Genomic DNA, 24,277 nt, shown 5'->3' with positions numbered 1-24,277 from the left:
TTCCCACCAAAAGAATGTTCTGACATTCACATCAAGTATGATTATAACATTTTCCTGAAAGCATATTGTTTCCTGATGATGTTTTTTTCTCCCTAGTGTCGTCTTTGTCGACCTTTTCTTTATGAACCTGATTCTTTGGGTGGAAGGGTCATCGGCTGCAATCTCCTTTGGTACCCTGATAGGTATCCTTGCGATGTGGTTTGGAATTTCAGTACCATTAACATTTTTGGGTGCATACTTTGGAAGCAAGAAAAAGGTAAATTTGTAAAATACTGCTGTTGGCCATTGACTAATGTCTGAAATAATACCTCAATGTGTATATTACTATATATAGAATGCGAAATGTACCATTGGCAAAAACTACAAAGGATAATCATTTTGGAATAAAATATTTTTAAAAATTTTTAAAAATGAAACACAGTAATACTTCAAAAGACACTATTTAGGGCGCCTGGGTGGCTCAGTTGGTTGGGTGACTGCCTTCGGCTCAGGTCATGATCCTGGAGTCCCGGGATCGAGTCCCGCATCAGGCTCCCTGCTCGGCAGGGAGTCTGCTTCTCCCTCTGACCCTCCTCCCTCTCATGCTCTCTGTATCTCATTCTCTCTGTCTCAAATAAATAAATAAAATCTTTAAAAAAAAAAAAAGAAGGAAAAAAAAAAGACACTATTTAATGTACTTCCCACTTTATAGGTTGTTTATATTTCTGTCTATCTCTGTTGGATGAAATTAAAGGGACATATTGTCAAAAGGGGCACCCACACCCCAGTGTTTATAGCACAACGTCCACAATTACCAACATATGGAAAGAGCCCAAATGCCCATCAGCAGATGAATGGATAAAGATGTCATATGAACTCTCTCTCTCTCTCTATATATATATATACTTTTTATATTGATGACAAATTTAACTGATAATATTTGGAGGTGTTAGATGAAATGTATTCATAAATTGATTCTGCCTATTTGTTTTTAAAATTTTTTAGTTTATATTTCTGAGAGAGTGAGAGAGAGCACGAGTGGGGTTGGGGGGATACTGAGCAGGGAACCCGATGCGGGGCTCGATCCTAAGACCCAGGGATCATGACCTGAGCTGAAGGCAGATGCTTAAGTGACTGAGCCACCCAGGTGCCCCGATGTTGCCTATTTCTTTTCACTTTTTAAAATGCAGCTTCTAAAAGCTTTAAAACTGCATATATGGCTTGTATTATATTTCTGTCACACAGTGGTGTAGGCTCTGCCCACATGACTGCTCTTGGAAGTGTTCCATGTCATGTTCCGATTCAGGATTCTGTGTTGTGATTATATGTATATAAATTCACCTCAATTTCATTCATTCTGATTTTCACTTGATTTCTTTTCGAGCAGTTTAAGCATCCAGTTCACACAAACCAGATTCCCCGTCATATTCCTCAGCAGAATTTCTTCACCAGACCACTTTTTGGCATCATAATCGGTGGCATTTTACCTTTTGGCTGTATTTTTATTCAACTCTTTTTCATTCTGAACAGTATCTGGTGAGTATTGGATCTTCATAATCTCAAAAAAATCTTAATTGTTGATCAATTAATTTTCCTGTATTTCAAGGAGGTTAAATTCTGGTATGGTAAAACTTCATTTGACACCCCCCCCACGCTTTTTAATCCAGGAAATGGCAATCTGACCCCAGGGGAATTTCCTAGGGAACTTTGACTTAATTCACAAGTTTTTCAAGACACTTTTTGATGGAAATTTCTATGCAGGTTTCCTTTTTAAAAAGTAATAACCTCTTTTTAAGCCTTTCCAGATGACTTAGAAAGTTGGCTCACACTGTACTACTCTGAGCCTTTGCAGGGGGTGGGGCAGGGGTGTCCCTTGGAAGGAGGCGCCTAAAGATGAGAAGAGGCAGCCCTGATGTATCTCTCTTTTCTGTACTGACCTTCCATGCAAGATTTCAGAGTTCCTCTGCTAAAAATACTTTGAAGACCACTGACTCTGGGTCTTCATCTGTCCTGAGCTGTAAGTAATGTTTTTCTGCTCTCCTGTCTGTCAGCTGTTAGCTCTGTTGTCAGCATGCCTGCTCCTTACAGTGTTCCTCTTTCTATTTGTTACTTTGAAACTGTCGTGATTTAAGAATTCTGATATGTAAAGTAAGAACCTGTGCTCTCTGATGCAAGTTCGACAGCTTCAGCTTCTCCAAGTCCTTTTTTTTTCTTAATTCCTGATTCTTGACTGCATTCTCGTTTCAGGGGCGGGTCGAGTGGGGTGGTGCTGCAGAGGGAGTTTTGGAGATGGGGCAAAGTCCCCATAAAATCTAAGGCAGTAGCCAGCTGTGTGTGTTTAGAATGCTTTTGTCCCAAAGCAGTCTTTCAGACACAGCTTTCAAGTCCTCAAAAGTTAGGCTTAATCATGCACATTAATTGCTCACCTTTTAAACAGCATTGTGCCAAATTTGTTTAAAAGATAAGCAATAAAATTTGTTACCTTGTCAGCAACTAAATATTTAACCTGCTGCAAAATAGATTATAGTAACCACATTTTCCAGATGTTTTTGATGGGAAAATAATTTTCAAGTGAAAACTAGAAGAGTCTTCAGACAAGTTTTATTTCAATGAAACAGAGTGTGCTTGCTGTATGCAACTTTGTATATGTTCATTATCTACAGAGATGATTTTCCCCAAGCCCCATCCCTCGCCCTTGTGCCCAGGGATACATTCTGCAGGAGATTTTAAAATGGGGTATCGATTGGTTCCTCAGTTTCTTTTCTTTAGGAGGCTTTTAAAATTGCTCATCCCAATTTAGTCAGCTCGGCTCTGTAATAATGAAAGAAATGACTTTGTTCCTCCAAAGTCTGGCAGAAATGTAATCCACACACAGAGCTTTAAGAAGATGCACATCTGAAAGTATATTTGATAGAATTTTGTGTGCTGTGCTATCAAGACCTACTGGGGGAGGCTGCCTGTCAATAGAGCTTCAAAGGCAAGGCAGTATTTGATTCTGTGGTTTTGTGTTATATAACGTAGTTGCTGGCATTTTTGCACTTACAACCTTCCGTTGCTAAAAAGAAAGCACGGTTTAAAATGTGCATAAAGAAAAAAAAAATAAAAAAATAAAATGTGCATAAAGAAAATGACAGAGATACTGATGGGTCTCAACTGAATACTGAATGACGTGAGCAGAGAATTATGGGTAAGTAGCCACACAGATACGACCTGGACAAGATCAGGCAGAACTCTGAAGCCACACAGGTCAGGGAGTATCTTTTGGATACTGGATGGATAGATAAAGGTTTGGAATGAGTTGCTAAGGTTTGAGAAGTGTGGCCGTCTCTTGTATGGATTTGGATTGGGCTTTCTGTGTGCTGTGAAGTTAATTTTAAAGCTGTCATTTTTATTTTCAGGTCTCATCAGATGTACTTCATGTTTGGCTTCCTTTTCTTGGTCTTTATAATTCTCCTGATTACCTGTTCAGAAGCTACAGTTTTGCTGTGTTATTTCCATTTGTGCGCTGAGGTAAAGACCTAAGAAACGAATGTATTTTGTGCTTCCAAAACTCGTGTTATTGGAATTAGAAGCCTGTGTTGAGAAAGGAATTGAAACAACTGTTAACTGCATGGTTTCTAGAATGTGGGATCAGTTTTATATTGTGTTTTCCTGATGACACATTTTGATTTTGATGCAGCTATCAAGTTAATGCGACTTTGATGGAAAATTTAAACAGAAAGCAATTTCTCTCTGGCTAGTTACTATAATTGCTGCATAATATTCAGTTAACATAGAAAAATATAGGGAACTGATTTGATATTTGGACATATAAAAGATCTGGTTCAATGTAGCTTTTTTTTTTTTAACAATTAAAATTTTCTCCGCTTAGGCCAGCATTGTGTTTTATGGGTTTGAGATTGCTGCTAAAGGCCCTTTCTCTTATTTTCATTTCATGCCTTTTGGTTACCATGGACATAAATAGTTCTGTTTACCCCACTCCACCCCCATTTTTTTTTCTGATGTCATTCTGGATAATTAAGGTGGTAGTGAACATTATTTTCGTAAATCCCCTACATCCTTCTTGTTTTGGTAGTTAAATGTCACTCTCTAAAGGTGACAATAGAGAGTTTAGGGAATGGTTATCATATACATGATGTCTGAGAGCATTTTCATAGGCATATGATGTGTATATTTCTATTTCTTAGATGGGGTGCCTGGGTGGCTCAGTCAGTTAAGCATCTGACTCTTGATCTCAGCTCAGGTCTTGATATCAGGGTCATGAGTTCAAGCCCCACTGGAGCCTAGTTAAAAAAAAAAAGAAATGTTTTGGAGGCTCCCAAGACCACCCACATATTTGGCAGCTTACTGGAAGGACTTATGGGACTCAGCATAAAGATGTATGCATGGCTAGGGCCTATTATAGCCAAAGGATACATAACCGAATCAGCAAGGGGAGAAGACACAGGTGGAGTCTGGAGAAATCTACATACAGTCTTCCTATGCTTTCTCTTTTCCACGAGAGGATACATCAATTGTGCTCCTTTCTCCAGCAGTAAAAAATATAGTAATAGATGTGTGATGTTTGTGCCCAGGGAAGCCCATTAGAGACTCTGCATCCAAGGTCTTCATTAGGAGATAGTCACATAGGCACCCTCTGCCTAGCAACTACAAAAATTCCAGACTCCCAAAAGGAAAGCAAGTGCTCATCATAAATCACATTGTTTGTACAGTCTAGGTATAGCAAACCAGTCTTATCAGTCAGGGAATGATTAAATGCCAAATTCCCAGATGTAAACCAAGGGCCAACCTTGCAAGCAGACCCTTCTAAAGATAGTAACTTCAGACCTGCTATGTTAACTCTTTTCTGTACTGTAGGTCTCCTTGACCCTCGACCACAGTGCCTTTACAGTAAAATTTTTTTTCTGTCTTTTTAAAAAATTTTTTAAAAAATTTTTATTTATTTGAGAGAGAGAGCATGAGCAGGGGACAGAGGGAGAAACAGACTCCCTGCTGAGCAGGGAGCCTGATGTGGGGCTCGATCCCAGGACCCTGGGATCATGACCTGAGCTGAAGGCAGATGCTTAACCAACTGAGCCACCCAGGCGCCCCATCTTTTTTTTTTTTTTTAAGTAGGCTCCACCGCCCAGTGTGGGGCTTGAATTCAACCTTGAGATCAAGAATCGCATGCTCTCCCCACTGAGCCAGCCAGGTGCCCCTACAGTAAAATTAGCATCATCAGGAGCCCGTAGAATACGCAGAACTTGCGTATTGACCTCAGTCATGCCTCCCTGGGTCCCAAATTCAGCTGGGTAAAACAAATCGCATTTGCTATAAAGCTCTATCTGAAGTTTCTATACTAATCTTTTCCTACCTAGCCTGAGGCAGCTCTGGCCAGTAAATTGAAGCTGACCGGAAAACCTTCTAAGGCTGAGGCAGCGTCCCAATAGAAAGGATGCTCCTGATAGAAAGGATGCGTGCATTACAAGTGCAGACCCCGAGGGCACACATGGTCTCCCTGGAAACAAAGAGTTTATACATGTTAAGGCACTCCAAGCAGACGTACATTAGTCAGACAGTGTATACCACATTGAATTTCTTTTTTAAAAAAGATTTTTAAAAATTAATTTATTTGACAGAGGGAGACACAGCGAGAGAGGGAACACAAGCAGGGGGAGTGGGAGAGGGAGAAGCAGGCTTCCTGCTGAGCAGGGAGCCGGATGCGGGGGCTCTATCCCAGGACCCTGGGATCATGACCTGAGCTGAAGACAGGCACTTCACCAACTGAGCCACCCAGGCGCCCCCCACATTGAATTTCTTATAAAACTTCCCCTTTTATTTCTTTTACTGCATAATCTAATGAAGCCTATTTTAGGACAATAATTCCTAACCCATTTATAGTTAGATTTCACCTAAAAAGTTGTTTTTGCTATTTCTTTTTGCAGGATTATCATTGGTGGTGGAGAGCCTTTTTTACCAGCAGTTTTACAGCTGTTTACCTTTTCATATATGCAGTTCATTACTTCTTTGCCAAACTTCAAATCGTGGGCATTGCAAGCAGCATTTTGTACTTTGGGTACACAATGGTCATGGTCTTGATTTTCTTCCTTTTCACAGGTAACCACAGAATTACTTCATGCATTTCAGACTCTCTGAAGAGACTTGGAGATAGCCATAATGTAATAAGCATCAATTAACAATTAATGGAAGGAATAGGGAACAAAGTCATCATGTTCATTTTTATGCTTTGGGGATAAAAGATTGCAAAGCCTGGGGAACTGGAGGGACCTTATGTACTTAGCTTCAAGGTTGTCCCTTGTGAATGTTTTTAAACAGTAGGGATGTGTTCCAAAGCACAGAAAGGGTTATGTGTAATCACCTTTGAATAGCCTCCAAGCATAAACATTAACTGGCTTGAATAACTTTTAAATTAGCAAAAATAGATTAAGTAAATGTGTAGTCATATAAGCAATTAGATGCGAGGGACAAGATGTAGACTTCTCAGGATTATTCATTTGGGGTTGTTATTTGGGTTCAAGATGTGATGGCAACTCTTGTTTAGATTAATGCTTAAAGCCATAAAGGTGGCAAAATGGAGTGGTTTATAAAATGATCCAGTTAGAGAAATAAGGAAGTTGGAGAGCTTGGAACCCTTTTCAGGACAAGTGAGGCAGCTTTCCATTCTATCTGCCTCACTTTTTTTTTTTAAGATTTTATTTTTAAGTAATCTCTACACCCAATGTGGAGCTTGAACTCACAACCCTGAGATCAAGAGTCCTATGCTCCACCAACTGAGCCAGCCAGGCGCCCCTCTACCTGCCTCACTTTTAAGTTCTGGTTTTCGCTCAAGTCACATGACTTATCTACATCACTTGGGCAAATTTCAAGTATTCTCTGATTTTAACTCTCAGGTTCAATAGATACGTAAAAATCAACTATGGAAATTTGTCAGAAATCAAAGCCTTAAGACAAGTGTCTTGTCTTGGTGTCTCCTTACCTGAGAAACCAAGGCATCTTGGTGGGTCTCCTTGTTTAATATTGTATTACCTATAAACTGCCAGTCTTAACTCCTCAGTACACAGAAGACTATGCTGGACTCCTCACATCTCTCAGCCACCAGACGTTCTATTTAAAACTGGAAGGCCTGAGAATGTCTCACCATCCTAGTCTAACCAGGCTTTTCATGTGTTTTGCGGTTTTTCTAACTTTGTATTTAAAATATGCATACAGAGAAGTGCACACAACATACACCATACACATACAGCTCGATGAGTTATCGCAAAGTGAACCCACTTTTGTAACTATTGCTGGTGTCAATGAACAGTACATGATCAGTGCCCTGGAAGCCACTTCTCTCCACTCACCTTCCCCAAAGGCAGCCACTCCCCTGACACCTAGCATCATGGATTAACTTGGCCTGTTTTTTTTTTTTTTTTAAAGATTTTATTTATTTATTCATGAGAGACAGAGAGAGAGAGAGACAGAGGCAGAGGGAGAAGCAGGCTCCCTGCAGAGCAGGGAGCCCGATGCGGGGCTCGATCCCAGGACCCTGGGATCATGACCTGAGCCGAAGGCAGACGCTTAACCAACTGAGCCACCCAGGCGTCCCAAACTTGGCCTGTTTTTGAATTGTGCATAAATGGAATCCTACAGGATGTACTCTTTTACGTCTGCTTTCTTTTCCTTGGTATTGTTGGTGAGGTTCCTCCACGTTGCTGTGTGTAGACCTTGTCTACACCCCTCATGTCTTTTGTTTTGGATTTCTCCCCCAGTGACTGACTGGCTTTTATATTTGGGTGATGTGCAGTTGGATGTGTCTCACACAGTAATTTCAGGCTTCTGTTTTCTTCAATACCTAGCACTTTGACTCAGGTTGCTTTTTTCTGAGAGTCTTGTATGACAACAGCTTCTTTCAGAAGGTAGATGGAATGCTGAATGGTCACATTGCTGATAGAAATCTTGGTTGGCTGCACCACTTGTCGTCTCTTCTGTCACACTCCACTGAATACTGACTTTTTTTTTTAATACTAGGATTGTTTTCTTTTTTAAAGATTTTGTTTATTTATTTATTTGAGAGAGAGCAAGAGTGAGAGTGCACAAGCAGCAGGGGAGCAGCAGAGGGAGAGAAGCAGGCCCTGGTGAGCAAGGAGCCCGATGTGGGGCTCGATCCCAGGACCCCGAGATCATGACCCGAGTCGAAGGCAGACACTTAGCCAACTGAGCCACCCAGGTGCTCCTGAATACTGACTCTTAAATCTTTTTTTTTTTTTTTTAAGATTTTATTTATTTATTCGACAGAGAGAGACACAGCAAGAGAGGGAACACAAGCAGGGGGAGTGGGAGAGGGAGAAGCAGGCTTCCCACGGAGCAGGGAGCCCGATGTGGGGCTCGATCCCAGAACACTGGGATCATGACCTGAGCCGAAGGCAGACACTTAATGACTGAGCCACCCAGGCGCCCCTCTTGAATACTGACTCTTGAAGGTTCCCAGTGATCCCTTGCCAGATCAAATGGCCTTTCCCTCGCCTTCACCCTCCTTGGCTTCTGCAGCTGACTACTCAGCACCTATTCTGTGAAACTCTCTCAATGTAATTTGCATCATTCTCCTTGTACCTCCCTTCCTCTTCCTGTCACCTACCTCTAGCCTTTATACAAGATTCAGTCTTTAGCATTTCAGGCCCCTCTTTGTACCCTCCCCGTTTCAGAGCTCATCCAGTCCCATGGCTTCATCTACCTCCTCAATGCTGACAGCTCCTAAGTCTATGCAGTTAGATTCTGAACATTTGCCTGTCCCATTGGCACTGCCAACTCAACACGCCAACTCCAGTGAGTGTAGTGCTTCCTTTCCCAAGACTGACTCATTTTAATTTCTTTCCATCTTTGATGTGTTTATTTATTTTAGAGAGACCTAGTATGGAGGGAAGGGGCAGAGGGGGAGGGAGAGGGAGAAGCAGATGCCCCACTGAGTGCAGAGCCCAATATTGGGGGGTGGGGACTTGATCCCACAACCCCGAGATCATGACCTGAGCCAAAATCAAGAGTCGGACACTCAACCGACTGAGCCATCCGGGCATCCCATGAAGTGTTTTTGGCATCTGTTTTCTAGAACTGTTCTTTAAGAAGCCCTGTCTGCTTATAGACCCTTAAATGGCATCTCTTTACATTTCATCATTATATATTTTTTCCTGTCATATGTATTTTTTCATCATCATTATATTTTGAGGTTCACAGCAGGAAGTGAGGCTTATTGCTTATGGTCATGTTGTTTCACTTTTGAGGAAGACATCCTTAATTAAATCATTAGTCTTGAGAATATGGATGTACACAAAGGTACAGTTATTAATTGCTGATTACTCTTTCTTGCTGTAGACAAATGCTTCTGAGAGGGTTTTTTTTAAATGGCAACTTGAAAATTAGCAATATCCACTCATGTTAAAAATGCCGAGGAGTTTCACACTCATTTAGAATAATTATGCATTCATCCAAAGCTCTTCCTTGTGGTCACCACATTGTCTTTGGTATTTGGATTCATCTGTGTCATCACAGCAGAAGGATAAGACTTCACAGCTGTCATCTTTCAATATTGAGTATTGTGACTGTAGGGAAGACTATTTATATACTAAGTATATTTCCATGTTGCTACAAATCCTTTATTTTTATTTATTTTTTAAAAAATTTAATCTCTACACCCATCATGGGGCTTAAACTCACGATCCCGAGATCAAGAGTCACACGCCCTTCCGACTGAGCCAGCCAGGTGCCCCAACTATGAATCCTTTATATTTATCATTTGTAAGGCTGCTTAATCTATTGAGCAGATTATTTAACCATTTCTTGCCTATCAAACTTGTCTTTTCTGTTTTGAATTATTTCCTTAAGACAGTCTGTGAAATGGGATAGCAGGGTCAAAAAGCATGAATATTTTTATGATTCTTTATGCTTTTCTGCCATTAGAAAAAGTGTATTGGTTTCCCCACAACCTTGGCTGGCACTGAGTATTATTTTTGAACAAACAAAACAAAACCCCAAAAGTGGTTTTCTTTTTTGTTAACACAGTATGTCTAAAATGGCATCCCATTGTTTTCTTCCTCTCATTTTTTGAGCCAAAGGAAGTGATGTGCATTGTGGCTGGTGTTCCTCTACCCAATTTTTAGTTGGTGGCACACTTACAGATGTGTAAACAACATGTCGACTTAGGATTCAAGGGACAGGGAGAGGAAAGATAAGCCACAATATATCAACAATATCACCAGAGGGTACCAGGACGGAAACCTTGTACTGTATAGACTAAGATAAATAAATTTCAGTTAAGTGTGGGTGACTTGCCCCACATCTTAACTGGTTTTAAAAAACTAGTTTATCAGCTGGTTAAGCTAGTTAAAAAAGAAACTAAGTCTGTGCATTACCAACTAGGCTATGCTGTCTTCCAATTTGATTGTTTTCCTCCGATTTCTAATGGATGCTCATTGATGGTTCACTTATGGATACTTGGAGGATAGTTAGTGATTTTTATTTGCATCAAGTTTTGTTTTAGGTATCAACAAATGAGTTAAAGTCTTTTTTTAAACTTTATTTTTAAGTAATCTCTATTACAACCCCAAGATCAAGAGTCAGGCTGTACTGACTGAACCAGCCAGGTGCCCCAAATGAGTTAAAGTCTTAAGAAAATGAATTGAAATAATGTAGTTTTGTAGATTTTGATAGGAAGGATATAAAATCACAATAACCAATTAAGATCTAACACTTAGGATTCCTTCTTTAAAAGTCTAAAGTGCTATGTTATATTATAATAATGGCATTTATAGCCTAATGTAAACCTTGAAATCTTTTATGTGATGATGTATATTTTAAGCAAGCAATGAAAAATGTTTGCATTTAGCCAAGGTCTATTATTTAGCCACAGTCTATTATTCTAGAGCAGTGTTTCTCAGCCAGGGGTGAATTTGCTCCCTAGGGAACATTTAGCAATATGTGGACACGTTTTTACTTGTCATGACTGGAAGGGTGCTAGAGACATCTAGTGGGTAGAGGCCAGGAATTCTGCTGACCACCCTACTGTGTGCAGAAGAGCCCTCTACAAAATAGAATTATCTGGCCCAAAACATCAGTAGTACCACTGTTATGAAACCCTGATCTAGAGTGAACTATTTTCAAACCTTACTTTTCCTTAGGAGTTAATGCTATTTTCAAAATACAGTTTTGTGGGCGCCTGGGTGGCTCAGATGGTTAAGTGTCTGCCTTCGGCTCAGGTCATGATCCCAGGGACCTGGGATCGAGTCCCACGTCGGGCTCCCTGCTCCTTGGGAGCCTGCTTCTCCCTCTGCCTCTCTCTCTCTCTCTCTCTGTCTCTCATGAATAAATAAATAAAATCTTTAAAAAAAAAATAGTTTTTTTTTTTTTTTTTTTAAGATTTTATTTTTATTTACTTGACAGAGAGAGACACAGCGAGAGAGGGAACACAAGCAGGGGGAGTGGGAGAGGGAGAAGCAGGCTTCCCGGCGAGCAGGGAGCCCGATGCGGGGCTCGATCCCAGGACCCTGGGATCGTAACCTGAGCCGAAGGCAGATGCTTAACGACTGAGCCACCCAGGTGCCCCCAAAATACAGTTTTGATTGTCTCAAAAATCAAGATTATGTTTAGAATCTGAGACTCTGAATCACCAGTCACTGTGTGGTGATTGAAGCCAGTTTGGTACCAGGAGCTTTTAAGACCCAGAAGAAGTATTAGCCAAGTGCCGAGTGCTTTATTGGTAGCTTTCTCACTAAGTGTCTGTGCTTTGAATATATTTTTATTCATTAAAAAGAACCTAATGAAGCTCAATATGTTTTGAGAATGTCTACTGTGTAATATTTTATCACTAAATTAAAGTGAAGAATCCATGTTCTCACACAGTGTAAGATGAAATACACTGAAGGAAAAGGCCAATTACCTCAATGCACAAATGTTAGCCGTAGTGGGCCTTTCGTGTTTTACTATACCGACTTGTCTCTGCCTTATTAAAAATTTCAGTTCTCGGGCACCTGGCTGGCTCGGTCGGTTAAGCGTCTGCCTTTGGCTCAGGTTATGATCCCAGAGTCCTGGGATCAAGCCCAAGCCCCACCTTGGGCTCCCCGCTCAGAGGGAGCCTGCTTCTCCCTCTCCCTCTGCCTGCCGCTCCCCCTGCTTGTGCGCTCTCTCTCTCTCTGGCAAATAAATAAATAAATAAATAAATAATCTAAAAAAATAGTTCTAAAGGGTAAAAGATCAAAAGGGATAAAGATATATTAATGCTAATTGTTAATCAACCAACAAATATTTATTAAGCTTCTATGGGCTTGGCAATGTGTTAAGAGGGAATATGGAAACAGATCTAATACTATCTGGTTTTTGTTGAATTGACTTCGTGCCAACTATTTGCATGTATTTATCTCACTTACTTTTCACCTAATTGTCTAATTAGCATGAGATGTTAAGTCATATTACTCCCATTGTATGGATGAGGAAACTGAGATTAAGTGACTTGTTTGAGGTCACTCAGCTAGTAAGTGTTGGAGCTCTGATTCAGTCGAACCCAGGTTGGTCTGACTCCAAAGCTCATTCTCTTAACTACAACTCTCCATGTCCTCCTCAAGAGAGAGGCACTTTCCTTGAGCTGAGGCCAAGCCAACAACCAGAGAATGCCTGTGGAATCTCCTCTGTGGTCCTCTGTTTGATCAGGTGGACTGCTCTGAATTGGGAGAGCTAAGATTGGCGCATCTAAGAGCACAATATCGCCCTCAGGAATAAGATGATGGAAACAATATCTCAGTCTTTCCCATACCCTTTTGACCCTTCTTTCAGAAAATGGAGGCACATTCTTCCAGTTTTTCCTCATTACTTCTTCAAGCCCAGCTCATTTTGGTTTCAATTTACATTTATGGATCCACATGCCAGGTGCTGTAGGAATGAGCAGGACAGAGTCCTCTCTCTTGAGGGTATGGAAAACTGGGGCTCCCATTGTTTTTCCCAGTGCAACTAGCTACACACCTACTCTAACTCTGGGTCCTCCAGTAGCCAGTGTTCTTCTAGTTTTGAGTAGCCTGCTAAAACTTTTCAGAGGAAGGGAAGCCTTGCTTTCCCCGGCGGGAAGCAGAACCTGCATTCTCTGGCATATTCTTGTACTGTGTGGTTTACACTCTCTAGCATCTCATACCTGAATTGGTTTCTACTCCTGACACGCCAGGCTTTTCCTGTCCAACTGCTGCTCATTCTCTGTGGTCTTTCTGCACAAAGCAGTTCGTGGTCACCTCAGCCCGTATTGATCTCCCTATCCTAGAACAAAGACTTGGCTTTGAGTCCCAGCTGAATCGCTTATTGGCTGGGTGTTGTAAGGCAAGTCAACAGACTCTCTGAGCCCCTCTTTCCTTATAGAATGGGGAGAATCCTAGTACTTAGCTCAGAGACTTCGACTCAATCTGATCGCACGTGTAAGCACTTAACCCAGAGCCAGGCATAGAAATTTTTAGTAAACAACAGATATCGTCCTCATCATTATTATCATCATCGTTGTCATTGTCACGAAATAGAAATTTGGTCATCTTATGCTCTGGCTTATGTATCGTCACTGCCAACCCCCCCCCCCCCCCCAGCCTGCTTAATCAAATCCCAGCTTCTTAGCATTCACTCCCTGGCTCTCACCTACTTTTGCAGTCTTTTCTCCTATATGCTTTCTTTGATATTCCCTTAATTCTATTTTTTCTTTTAATATTTTAAAGAATATTTTCAGTTTCTTTATTTTTAAGTAATCTCTATGCTCAACATGGGGCTTGAACTCATGACCCCGAGATCAAGAGTCATGTGCTCTTCCAACTGAGCCAGCCAGACACCTGATGTTTCCTTAATTCTTCGGTCATACACCCTTAATGTCCCAATCCTTCTGCCATGGTTCTCACTGTTTCTTACAACTGTCAGGGTTTAGTTGTTCCAGGCCTTTATGGGTACTTTTCGCTCTGTCTGGAATACCTGTCTCCCATCCTCAAATACCTCAGAGTCCAACTTTAGAGGACCTTCTCTGTGATGCCCTCTCCAAATTCTTGCCATTCATTCAAGAAGTATATATTGACTACCTACTGTGTGTCAGGCACCAGCCCTAGAGGCCGGGGCTTTGGCAGTGAACAAACCTTCATATGAAGGGATAAAGGTTTCTATCCTCAGGGAGCTTACATTGCTATGCAGTTTATCCAGACCAGTTTAAACTTTGTCATCTGCCTGCAACGTGCTCAACACCATGCTAAGCACTGGGGGTACAAAACTGAGTAAGCCTTAACCCCTAGCCTCACAGCTATAGTCTGGAGAGAGAAGGCCTCTAAACAGATCATTCCGGGGTGCCTGGGTGGCTCAGTCAGTTAAGCATCTGCCTTCGGCTCAGGTCACCATCTCAGGGTCCTGGGATCGAGCCTCATGTCGGGCTCCCTGCTCAGCGGGGAGCCTGCTTCTCCCTCTGCCTCTCCCCCTGCCATGCGCTCTCTCTTTCAAATAGATAAGTAAAATCTTTTTTTTTTAAAGATTGTATTTATTTATTTGAGAGAGAGAATGAGAGAGAGAGCATGAGAGGGGGGAGGGCCAGAGGGAGAAGCAGACTCCCTGCTGAGCAGGGAGCCCAATGCGGGGCTTGATCCCGGGACTCCAGGATCATGACCTGAGTGGAAGGCAGTCGCTTAACCAACTGAGCCACCCAGGTGCCCTAGATAAGTAAAATCTTAAAAAAAATAAACAGATCATTCCACGCATTGTGGCAAGGAGCCTAAAAATGAAGCTCAGGGTTTTGTGAAAGCAGTGAACAGGGGCGCCAGGCCCCGGCATGGGGAGGGTGAAGGAGGTCAGAAAAAGCTCTGCTGGAGAACGTGATAGAACTTCCTTGAGGGAAGACTGAGTCTTACAGTTTGAAGGTGGAATTGACAGGTTGAGCAAGGCATGGTATGGGGAGATCTGTAGGTAATTTGGGGCTGCTGGAGTTTGAAATTTTAAGGCACGGAGTGACAGGAACAAGTCCTAAAGGAGGAGGCTGGGGCCCCGTCCTGGAGGGCCTTATGAGCCGACACCAATGTGGGCGTGCTTCGCATTCATTTGTGGAAATGATTGAAAACCAATACAGCGGATGCCCAGGGCCCATCCCGAAGCCCTGAATCAGAATCCTTGCTGATGTTTATTTTTAACAGCTTAAAAGGTTTCTGATACACTCAGGGGTTTGAGTGCTTTTGCCATGGGGAGCTATTAAAGGTTTGCAAGTAGAGGCATGACTATAATTTGTGCTTTGGAAATCTCACAGTCACTCTGACCAAGTGCAGGATGGATTAGAGAGAGAGACTGGAGGTAGAGGTGAGCCGAGAGAGTTTTCTAGATGAGAGATGAAGAGAATGTGATGTCTTTGTCAGTGGAGATGTGTAGGATAGCCATCACCTGAGATCGTTCCCTACAAGAGCCCTGTCCTGTCCTCCTCATTACCCACCCAGCAAGGGCCAGGCCCAGAGAAAGTGCTTCATGAATACTGAATCAAATATGGCCGAAGGGAGTCAAGGCCCCCAAGACTCTTTTCTCCAAACAAGCTTTCTCTTTGTTCCTTTATGTAATGGCTTTCATTCCAAATTTAAGAAAACCTTTTGCCTGCATGTCTTACTGGTGCAAATTCTGAGATTAATGTGTATTGGAATATAGCCCCCACAGTGGCTGTGGAAAGACTCTTTGAAGGTTTGATCCTATCAAGTAGAATGCGGTCGACTTTCAAAATGTTATATTTAGCTAGTTTCTTCTTCTTTTTCAAGTGTGCATATATAATGACTACTTTGGGAAAGCCTCAGAAGAAATGTGTATTGGAAAGCAGTCCCAGGATCAGGCTGTGCATTCTTTACCTTATAGAATTGCAATTAGGGCCAGGACAAGGGGAAAAACGGGCTTCTCTGCTTGGCTTGGACTGCCTCATCAAGATCCTGTATCACCTGACCTAATGATAAAAGGTTATGAAGCTTAGAAAGAAACTAGGACATTTTTAGTACTGGTTTAGTATTTTCTCTGACCTGAGGCAAAAGTAGACAGAGACACCAAAGTGACCATTCTCTCCCTTTTTGGCCCATCTCTGTTTTTCTACCCGCAAATTGTAGTACAAGCAATTGGGTTGTAGAAAAAAATATTTCCATTTTCCAGATCCTTTAAGTTGCTTTTCAATTGTATGGTTCAGTGGCCCTTAGAAGAGAAATTTCCCCACCTCTCTTTATACTTAATGATGTTTGTTTATAGGAAGGAAGGGAGGGAGGGAGGGAGAGAGGGGGACAGAAAGGCAGGCTAGACCAGAGGCTCTGAAACCCTGGTTGCATATTAGAATCACCTGGGGAGATTTTAAAAGTCTTGGTACTGAGGCTGCATCCCAGATCAATTACATCTGGGGGATGTGACCCAGGCAATAGTAGCTGTTAAATCTTCCTAGATGATTCCAGGGTACAGGCAATGTTGAGGACTACCACACTAGTCAAATAAGCCCCATGTGACTATATTTTTCAAGCCCCAGATCAGGACACGAATGCTAGCTCTCATTTCTTGAGTACCTCCTCTGATGGGCACCCTAATGTATCTTATTACCTTTTTCTCTCAGGTCAATCCTGTTAGTTGGGTGGGGGATAGAATTCCTTTTCACTAAGGAGGAACAGAGATGGGTAGCTTGCTCTATATCCTATAGCTAAGTGTCTGCCTGACTCCAGAGTCAGCTGACTTAGCTGCCTATCAGAACAGTGTGAGAGTTGATGGAGCTTTGTGTTTCGGGTAGGAGACAATTTGAGTATTGTAAGTCGAGCATCAAAAAGTTTGAGAATTCATAGACATTTCAGTAGTGTACGGGGATAATATGCAGCAAATTGAAATCAGGAATGTCTTAAATTCAGAGACATGTGTTAGCTACACATTTTCATCTCCTGAACCTTTGAAGTTGTTGGATTCAGAAAAGGAAGCTTAAAATGGGAATAGGTATTATCATCCCCATTTTTCGGCTGAGAAAATGGAGGTTTGGCAAGATTATCACTTGCCCAGATCAGACAGCTAGTAACCAACAGAGCAGATTCTGGGGCTCACTCCCAGAGCCCATGCATGGTCTTAATCACTATACCACACTGACTCCTGACAAGGAGCTTTGAAGGGTGGGAGGGAGGTGGCATGATGGTATATTGGATAGCTTGGAAACTGGCAAAGAAAAAGGGACCAAACCCTGCCTAAAGCCTTCTGTGATTAACATGTTTTGCTAGATGATTGAATTGTCTTGAGTTACCCCATTAGATTATAGGATCTGGAAAAGAAAACTCCTATTAGAGTTTTCTTTGAGTTACTGAACCGTAATATCATATGAGAATTGTTTTTATAACATGAACATCGATGAAATCCTATGTTAAAGAAAAATTTGCCCAGAATTGTATCACCCTACATATAAAGGTATCTTCTTTGGTCCATGCTCTGCTGTATCTAGTGCATGGTATATACAGTGTTCACACTGGTGAGTTACAATCTGGCTTGCCTAACACCATATTATAAAGATTGTTCCATGCTGCTGTATAGTCTTTAAATTTGTCATTTTTGATGACTATCTTATTTCATTGAGCACTTAGTCCATCATTTAGCTAAGTCACCTATTGGGGGGCATTTGGTTTGTAATTTTTCAATATTATAAATCATAGTATTTTGAACACCTTTTTTGCATGTAATTTTTTTCTTCTATGGGGTCATTTCTTTTTTTTTTTTTTGAGATTTTATTATTTATTTGAGAGAGAGAGAGAGCACAAGCCGGGGAAGGGAAGGCAGAGGGAAAGGGAGAAGCAGGCTCCCCACTGAGCAGGGAGCCCTATGTGGGACTCAATCCCAGGACCCTGAGATCATGACCTGAGCCGAAGGCAGCCGCTTAACCCACTGAGCCACCCAAGCGCCCCTATGGGGTCATTTCTTTAGGATATATCCCCAGAAATGGGATATTTCTCAAGTTTAATAAGACAAAACTTTGATTTATAAAACTATGTCCTGAATATGCAAGTAAATAATAGATTATTGCCACTTTTGTTACATCAAGTGATAATGGTTACATTTTCTAGATTGAAGCAAGTTATACGAAGTTTATTATATTAGAAACTAGCCTTGGACCTCTTTGTATCCTTTTTGAAATAGAGAATTTAAGCTACTCATTTTTTTTTTTTTTTTTTGCTTTGGTTAGAGACCTGCAGCGTTCAATCAAATGGATTCTCACACCTGTTGCAGGTGGCTGCATCCAGCCCCGCTGCTCATCCTCTTTGCTCAGCAAGAGAGCCTGGTGATTTTTTGTTTGATAATGTGGGAGTCCTGAGATTTAGAGAATCAGTAGTCCACCTCAAAACTGACATGCTTTGCATTTTTGAGAAAGCTACTTTGATTTGCTATAGTGTCTGGTTAACAAGGATCTTTTTCATTTTGTTTCAGGGACAGTTGGATTTTTTTCCTGTTTCTGGTTTATTACTAAAATCTACAGCGTGGTAAAAGTGGATTAAAGAATGTCCCCCAAAGGCTTCCAGGCATGTCACCACTGCTTTCGAATATATACATCTATATCTATATGAACATCTATGGAGATACATGTGTATGCTTCCTACTACACATTTTAAATATATATCACGTAAAAATCTCATTGTCTGGCCTCAGTTTGTATGACACAAAATACTGATTATGTGGAAAAAAACAGGTTGGTTTGGAAACAGGTTTATTCTAAGTCAGACTGTCCTGAAAAGATACCATAAAAAGGTTTAATTGAAAGCAATTAGAGCAAGGGAGGCATATTTCTTTAGGAAATGAAGGCTGAGCACACGGGCTTTTCAGATGAAATGTTTTTTTTTTTCCTTTTTCTTCATTTTGTTTACAGCATCAGAACTATTGTCAAATAAATCTTAGGTAAAATGTGAATTTTTCTAACTTACGTGGATTGTACTGACTGTATTCCACCCTTGTATTTGGATGACCATTTTATTTTATGTATTTATTTTTGAGAGACTTATTTATTTATTTTAGAGCAGGGAAGAAGGAAAGGGGGAGGGAATCTTACTTAAGCAGACTCTGCACTGAGCATGCAGCCCGACGTGGGGCTCAATCCCACTACCCTGAGATTATGACCTGAGCCGAAACCAAGGATTGGTGCTTAACTGACTGTGCCACCCAGGAGCCCCTATTTTATTTACTTTTTAAAGGAAGCTCTACGTCCAACATGGGGCTCAAACTGACAACCCTGAGATCAAGAGTCACTTGCTCTATTGGCTGAGCCAACCAGGTGCCCCTGGATGACCATTTTAACAACGCACATAATTTTTTAAAAAGTTTTTATTTATTTGAGAGAGCAAGAGAGAGCATGAATGGGGGTAGGGAGAAGAGGGAGAAGCAGACTCCCCACCGAGCAGGGAGCCTGATGCAGAGCTCCATTCCAGGGCCCTGAGATTATGACCTGAGCCCAAGGCAGACGCTTAACTGGCTGAGCCACCCAGGCGTCCCTGCACATTGGTTTAGTATATAGGGTTTATGAAATACCAGGTACTGCTGTCTTATTCCTTAATTAAATCTGCACATTTCTGGTTATTGGTCGTCTTTTTCTATTTGCTGTCCTTTGGAGGCTGAGAATGTTCAAGTTTGACTTAGCTCTTCGGAACCAGTTTTCTGGGATTTATTTGCTTTGACTGAACAATAGTCAGGTGTCATAACTCCCCAAATGTCAGGAATTCGTATGACAATATTCTCCAAGCTTGCAATTTTGGGAGGCAGTCATGAAAATCATATATTTTCTGTGATACATTTTATTGATAAATATTGGCCTTGTTGAGGAAAATGTTTGAAAACTGTATATGCACAAGCTTCAATTCATGAACATTCTCAAAGCCTTCCTTAAGCTGAGGAGTACTTGTTTGTGTGTGTGGGGATCAAAGAAGCTCTGTTGCTCTTGAAGGGGAGATTGGGATGGTGAGGGATGGGGTCAGAGAGTTGCATTCTGAAGGAGAGTGGTGGGGGGAAATGGAAGTTACTAGTTGCCTCAAGGAGGAAGGTAATTACCTAGCCAGTAGGATGGCTTTGTCTATATTGAAGGATCAGGGCTCAGACCCCAGGCAAATAGACCTGGGGCCTGGAGCAGACTGGCCAGAGAGGGAGTGGCTATAGAAGGTCAAAGGTGTGTCTTGAATGGAATTTTCAGATCCTCTCTACCTTCTCCCATTCAGTCTTAAAATCAGGCCCAGCCCTAGGCCCTGCCTGAGGGGAGTAACTGCTGTTCTGAGATTCATTGGAACCAATTCCATTCTCCTCTAAATACTTTGAACTAAGCAGTGTTATAGTGAGCTTCGGGGGACTCTTCCCACCGGGTTGGCTGCCTGGGAATTTTATCTAAGCTCACAAGCCCTCCTATTTGCACTGATGGTAGTAGTTTGCTCGAAAGGCAAATTTGTTAAAAGAATGAGCTCTTGGGGCGCCTGGGTGGCTCAGTCGTTAAGCGTCTGCCTTCGGCTCGGGTCATGATTCCAGGGTCCTGGGATCGAGCCCCGCATCGGGCTCCCTGCTCCGCGGGAGGCCTGCTTCTCCCTCTCCCACTCCCCCTGCTTGTGTTCCTGCTCTCGCTGTGTCTCTCTCTTTGTCAAAAAAATAAAAATTTAAAAAAAAAAAAAAAGAATGAGCTCTTGCCATTTGTGACACATGGCTGGACCTTGAGGGTATTATGCTGAGTGAAATAGGCAGAGAAAGACTGGTATCATATGATTTCACTCATATGTAGAATCTAAAAAAAAAAATGAACAAATGGAAACGGACTCATAGGTACAGAGAACAAATTGGTGGTTGTCAGTGGGGAGGGGGGTAGGGGGGATGGGCAAAATAGGTGAACGGGATTAAGAAGTACAAACTGCCAGGTATAAAATAAATAAGTGATGGAGATGGAAGGTACAGCATAGAGAATACAGCCTATCATGTTGTAATAATGTTGTATGGTGACTGATGGTGACCATACCCATTGCGGGGAGCAGCGAGTAACCTACAGAATTGTTCAATCACTGTGTTGTCCACCTGAAACTCATATAGCATTGTAGGTCACCTATACTTCAATAATAAGTATTAGAAAGAAATAGGGCAAATTTATTTTTGCAGCCGTGTGCAGGTCTCATGGCAGCCATCTTTGAACATCTTGAAATACAATGTGTACATCAGTGTTTAGCTTGATTTTGGAGTGAAAAATGGAGAAGAGCACTTTACTTTGATTGAAACGGAGATGAATAGCTCCCTGAGCCTCTGAGCATGGGCCATGAATGCCACTCGGGAAGCACGAGCTGTGCAATTCCTTGAACTGCTGATGAGATGACAGAAGAGCCACTAGCAGGTCAAGCACGTCAGCTCCGGAGGAACTAGGGGGCTCTTACGTTGTAGACATATTTGACTGTCTCGTCTGTGTCCTGTGTGTGCATATGTCATGGCTGGTGTTCAAGGTATAATTTTCTCACCCTGGGGCTCGGGGGAACGTGCGCCCGCCCTCCTGTTCTGGAAACCCTGGTGAACTGGGGCTGAGCTGAGGTGGCTGGGACTGGGTTGTGCCAAGGGAGGTGTCCTGGTCATGGGTAGTGGGGTGGTAGGGGCAGGAGCCCAGTGGAGGTGACCTGGTTGCTGGGCAGTATTGTTTCCTAAAATGGAAGGCTACTCCTTCCCCTCCCCCTGGTCAGACCTCATGGCCTTGGGAACCCCACAAACCACCTGGCCCTTTTCCTACTCTGCCCACCCCACTGTCACTTTGAAATCCTTTTCATTCATAGAGGACTGAGGCACATGCCCCTCTTCCAGCAAGGCCATCAGGATGGCTCCCCCATCCCGTTCATTATTTCTTGTATTGGGGCAGCACAGTATGAAATCTTGGAGCCCCTATGTTCCATCCTACCATGTCATACAGTTAGTTTATCCTGTCTCCTCCCTTCCAGCAAGACAGAACGCATGGAGACCTAGTTGTGTGTCTTCCTCGCTGTTTTCCCACTGAGCCCGGCATAATAACCAGATACGCACATTAAAATTAGACTTTATTTAGCATATTTAAGAAGAATACCAAGGACAGATTAACAGCACCTATTTAAGAAACACAAACATTACTTAAGAATATTTAGTTAAGCCACAAACATCAATCTCTCTGCCTTCCCCAAGCAGGAGTCCATTATTCCTGTCCTGCAAAAAAATGCATTGTAACCATTTTAGAAAGGATCCAATTAAAACCAACCAATATATGAAACCTTGTCCTTGGGCAGAGTCTCTGAGACTACTGGCCCGTGTAACAGTATTGATTTATGAATTTGACTGGGGTGTGAAGGGGTTTCTCTTCTTGCTGGGGCAGGAGGGTAAAGCCCACCCCTTTTGTGCACCTGAAGGTAAGTTGTGCCAAGGGGAGCTTGGCCCCAGGATCGTAATGTGGCAATCCTTTGAAAAGGCACTTTTAAATTACAAATGTTTTTTTTAAAGGAAAAGGAAAATTTTAAATTCAAAATTGAACATATTAAAGAGATCTGCTTTTGACTGAATGCATCTTTCTATGGTTTTCAGTCTCAAAGCACATAAAGTTTGATTTTAAAGGCAGTTTTAGAAATTACTCAATGAGGGTATATGTATATACATAGTCTTCTGTTTTCATATGTTTGTTTTAAAATATAATAAACTCATAGTTCTCTCTTTTTCGTCTGATGCAAATGTTGTTGATACATGACTGTAATATTCTCAAACACCTTAGCTGCGAACCCCGGAGGAGTCCCACTACGTTATTTACCCATCCGTGCTCTAGCTCATCTCTCAGGCAACCGATCAAAGGAACAACCCAGAGCAGCCTTTTTCTGGGTTTGGGTGCTGCTCTAGCCATGGGGGGATGGGCACAATATAGATCTGCTAAATGTGCATCCTGTCAGTTCACAGTCAAGTACTGGTTGGGTCTTGAGAGTACAGTATTTTTTTTTTTTTTTTTTATCCTGCCAACAGGACTCCAATAGCCTCTCCTGGGGTCTGTGCTCTTTGAAGGGGGAAAGGATTGTCTTTTTTGATTTTGCATTCTGTACATTCACGCTAATGGACAACAGGCATACCAGTGCCAAGCATGTTGTGGAGAACCGCCAGGGAGGACTTCAGCCAAGATGATTAATTCACACTAATGATCAACTGTACCAGAATAAGTTCTCCCCCGTCAGAGACTACCAGGGATTTAAGGAATGAAAGGCACCTGTTACCTGCTACCCCACCTTGGAGCCATCTCATACAGCCTGTAGTATACACTTTAAAAATGAAATTTTAAAAATGAATGTACTATGTTCTACTTCAGAAACTGACCAAGGTGTGGGTCACACATAAAATTGTGCATGCATTTTATTAACTTTACATGTACGAACTATCCATTGTTGAGGATGACACTATCTATGAACACATACATCTAATATCTAGCACCTTATCTCCAAGAACACTGGTATTTTATATACAGTTACAGCTTAGATTTAGGAGAACTACCACAGAAAGGAATACACCACTGAAACAGACCAAAATATCAAATTTTTAACATTAAAGTTGTAACACAGATGAAGCAGGGTGGGGAATCCACTCAACTTTAAAGCACCAAGCTAAAACCAATCTTGTTTTCGTCTACAGTTTGGAACAAGGGAGATCCAGTAATGAGTCTTTAAACATAGCGAGCCTCTCGTGAGTGTAGAAATTATGTGGTTTCCTCTTGGTGTGTGTACTTTGAGATCTAAGAGCTTTGGGAGGCAATGATGGGAACATTTGATTCCTACTGGCAACCTTCATTTTTACCTCGAGGATTCTTATTCTACTTACCAAGGAGCAGTGAACTTGCCAGTGACGTGGCAATCAGTGGTCAAGTTCAGTGGACTGTAGCTTTCCTACTTCTTCCTCCAGCCAGTCTTGTTGCTTTTAGCAGAAGACTGCTGTAAGCAAGCTGGGCATTTGCCATCGAGGAAGAGATCCTTTGTAAGTAACTGGAAAGAATTTATGACAAGGGCTTCTTTTCTTTTCAAGTTTTAGGCTATGGTCTGCTATCTGCAGCTCACTGCTTCCATCTCCTTGTGCCTAAGCTGGGAGGGGCTTTGAGGGGGGGTCAAGAGCACCTGTCCAGCCCACAGAAAACGAGAGAGACAGAGATAAGGAGGGAGAGGGTTAAAAGCCATGACTGACCAGATTTTCTCTCCTTATCTTGGTAACTGGCTGGCAGCCAACTGTTCCTTTAATCTTTTGTCTGCTCTAGAAGGAAAAGACATTTTGCTTAGAGAAGCCTCTCCTGACAGCATGGGGTTTGTCTTAAAGAGGAACA

At 42.0% G+C, this 24,277-nt stretch overlaps 1 protein-coding gene across 1 annotated transcript in view; it reads left to right on the top strand.

Moving 5' to 3' along the window:
- LOC102734313 (transmembrane 9 superfamily member 2-like) overlaps positions 1–18,587 on the top strand; it is a 76,671-nt gene extending 58,084 nt beyond the window's left edge. Inside the window, exons 13-17 of the mRNA XM_081809405.1 lie at positions 97–256; positions 1,367–1,515; positions 3,378–3,489; positions 5,904–6,075; positions 18,400–18,587. Of these exons, the coding sequence (XP_081665531.1) occupies positions 97–256; positions 1,367–1,515; positions 3,378–3,489; positions 5,904–6,075; positions 18,400–18,467 (661 nt within the window). The 3' untranslated portion in view covers positions 18,468–18,587. The remainder of the gene's footprint in view (positions 1–96; positions 257–1,366; positions 1,516–3,377; positions 3,490–5,903; positions 6,076–18,399) is intronic.
- Positions 18,588–24,277: the final 5,690 nt, after the last annotated feature.

The sequence above is a fragment of the Leptonychotes weddellii genome, chromosome X (assembly GCF_054177405.1).
Source record: "Leptonychotes weddellii isolate Sample4059 chromosome X, ASM5417740v2, whole genome shotgun sequence".
Classification (NCBI taxonomy): Eukaryota; Metazoa; Chordata; class Mammalia; order Carnivora; family Phocidae; genus Leptonychotes; species Leptonychotes weddellii.
The sequence above is the reverse complement of the archived record's forward strand: the minus strand, read 5'-3'. Positions and strand labels throughout refer to the sequence as shown.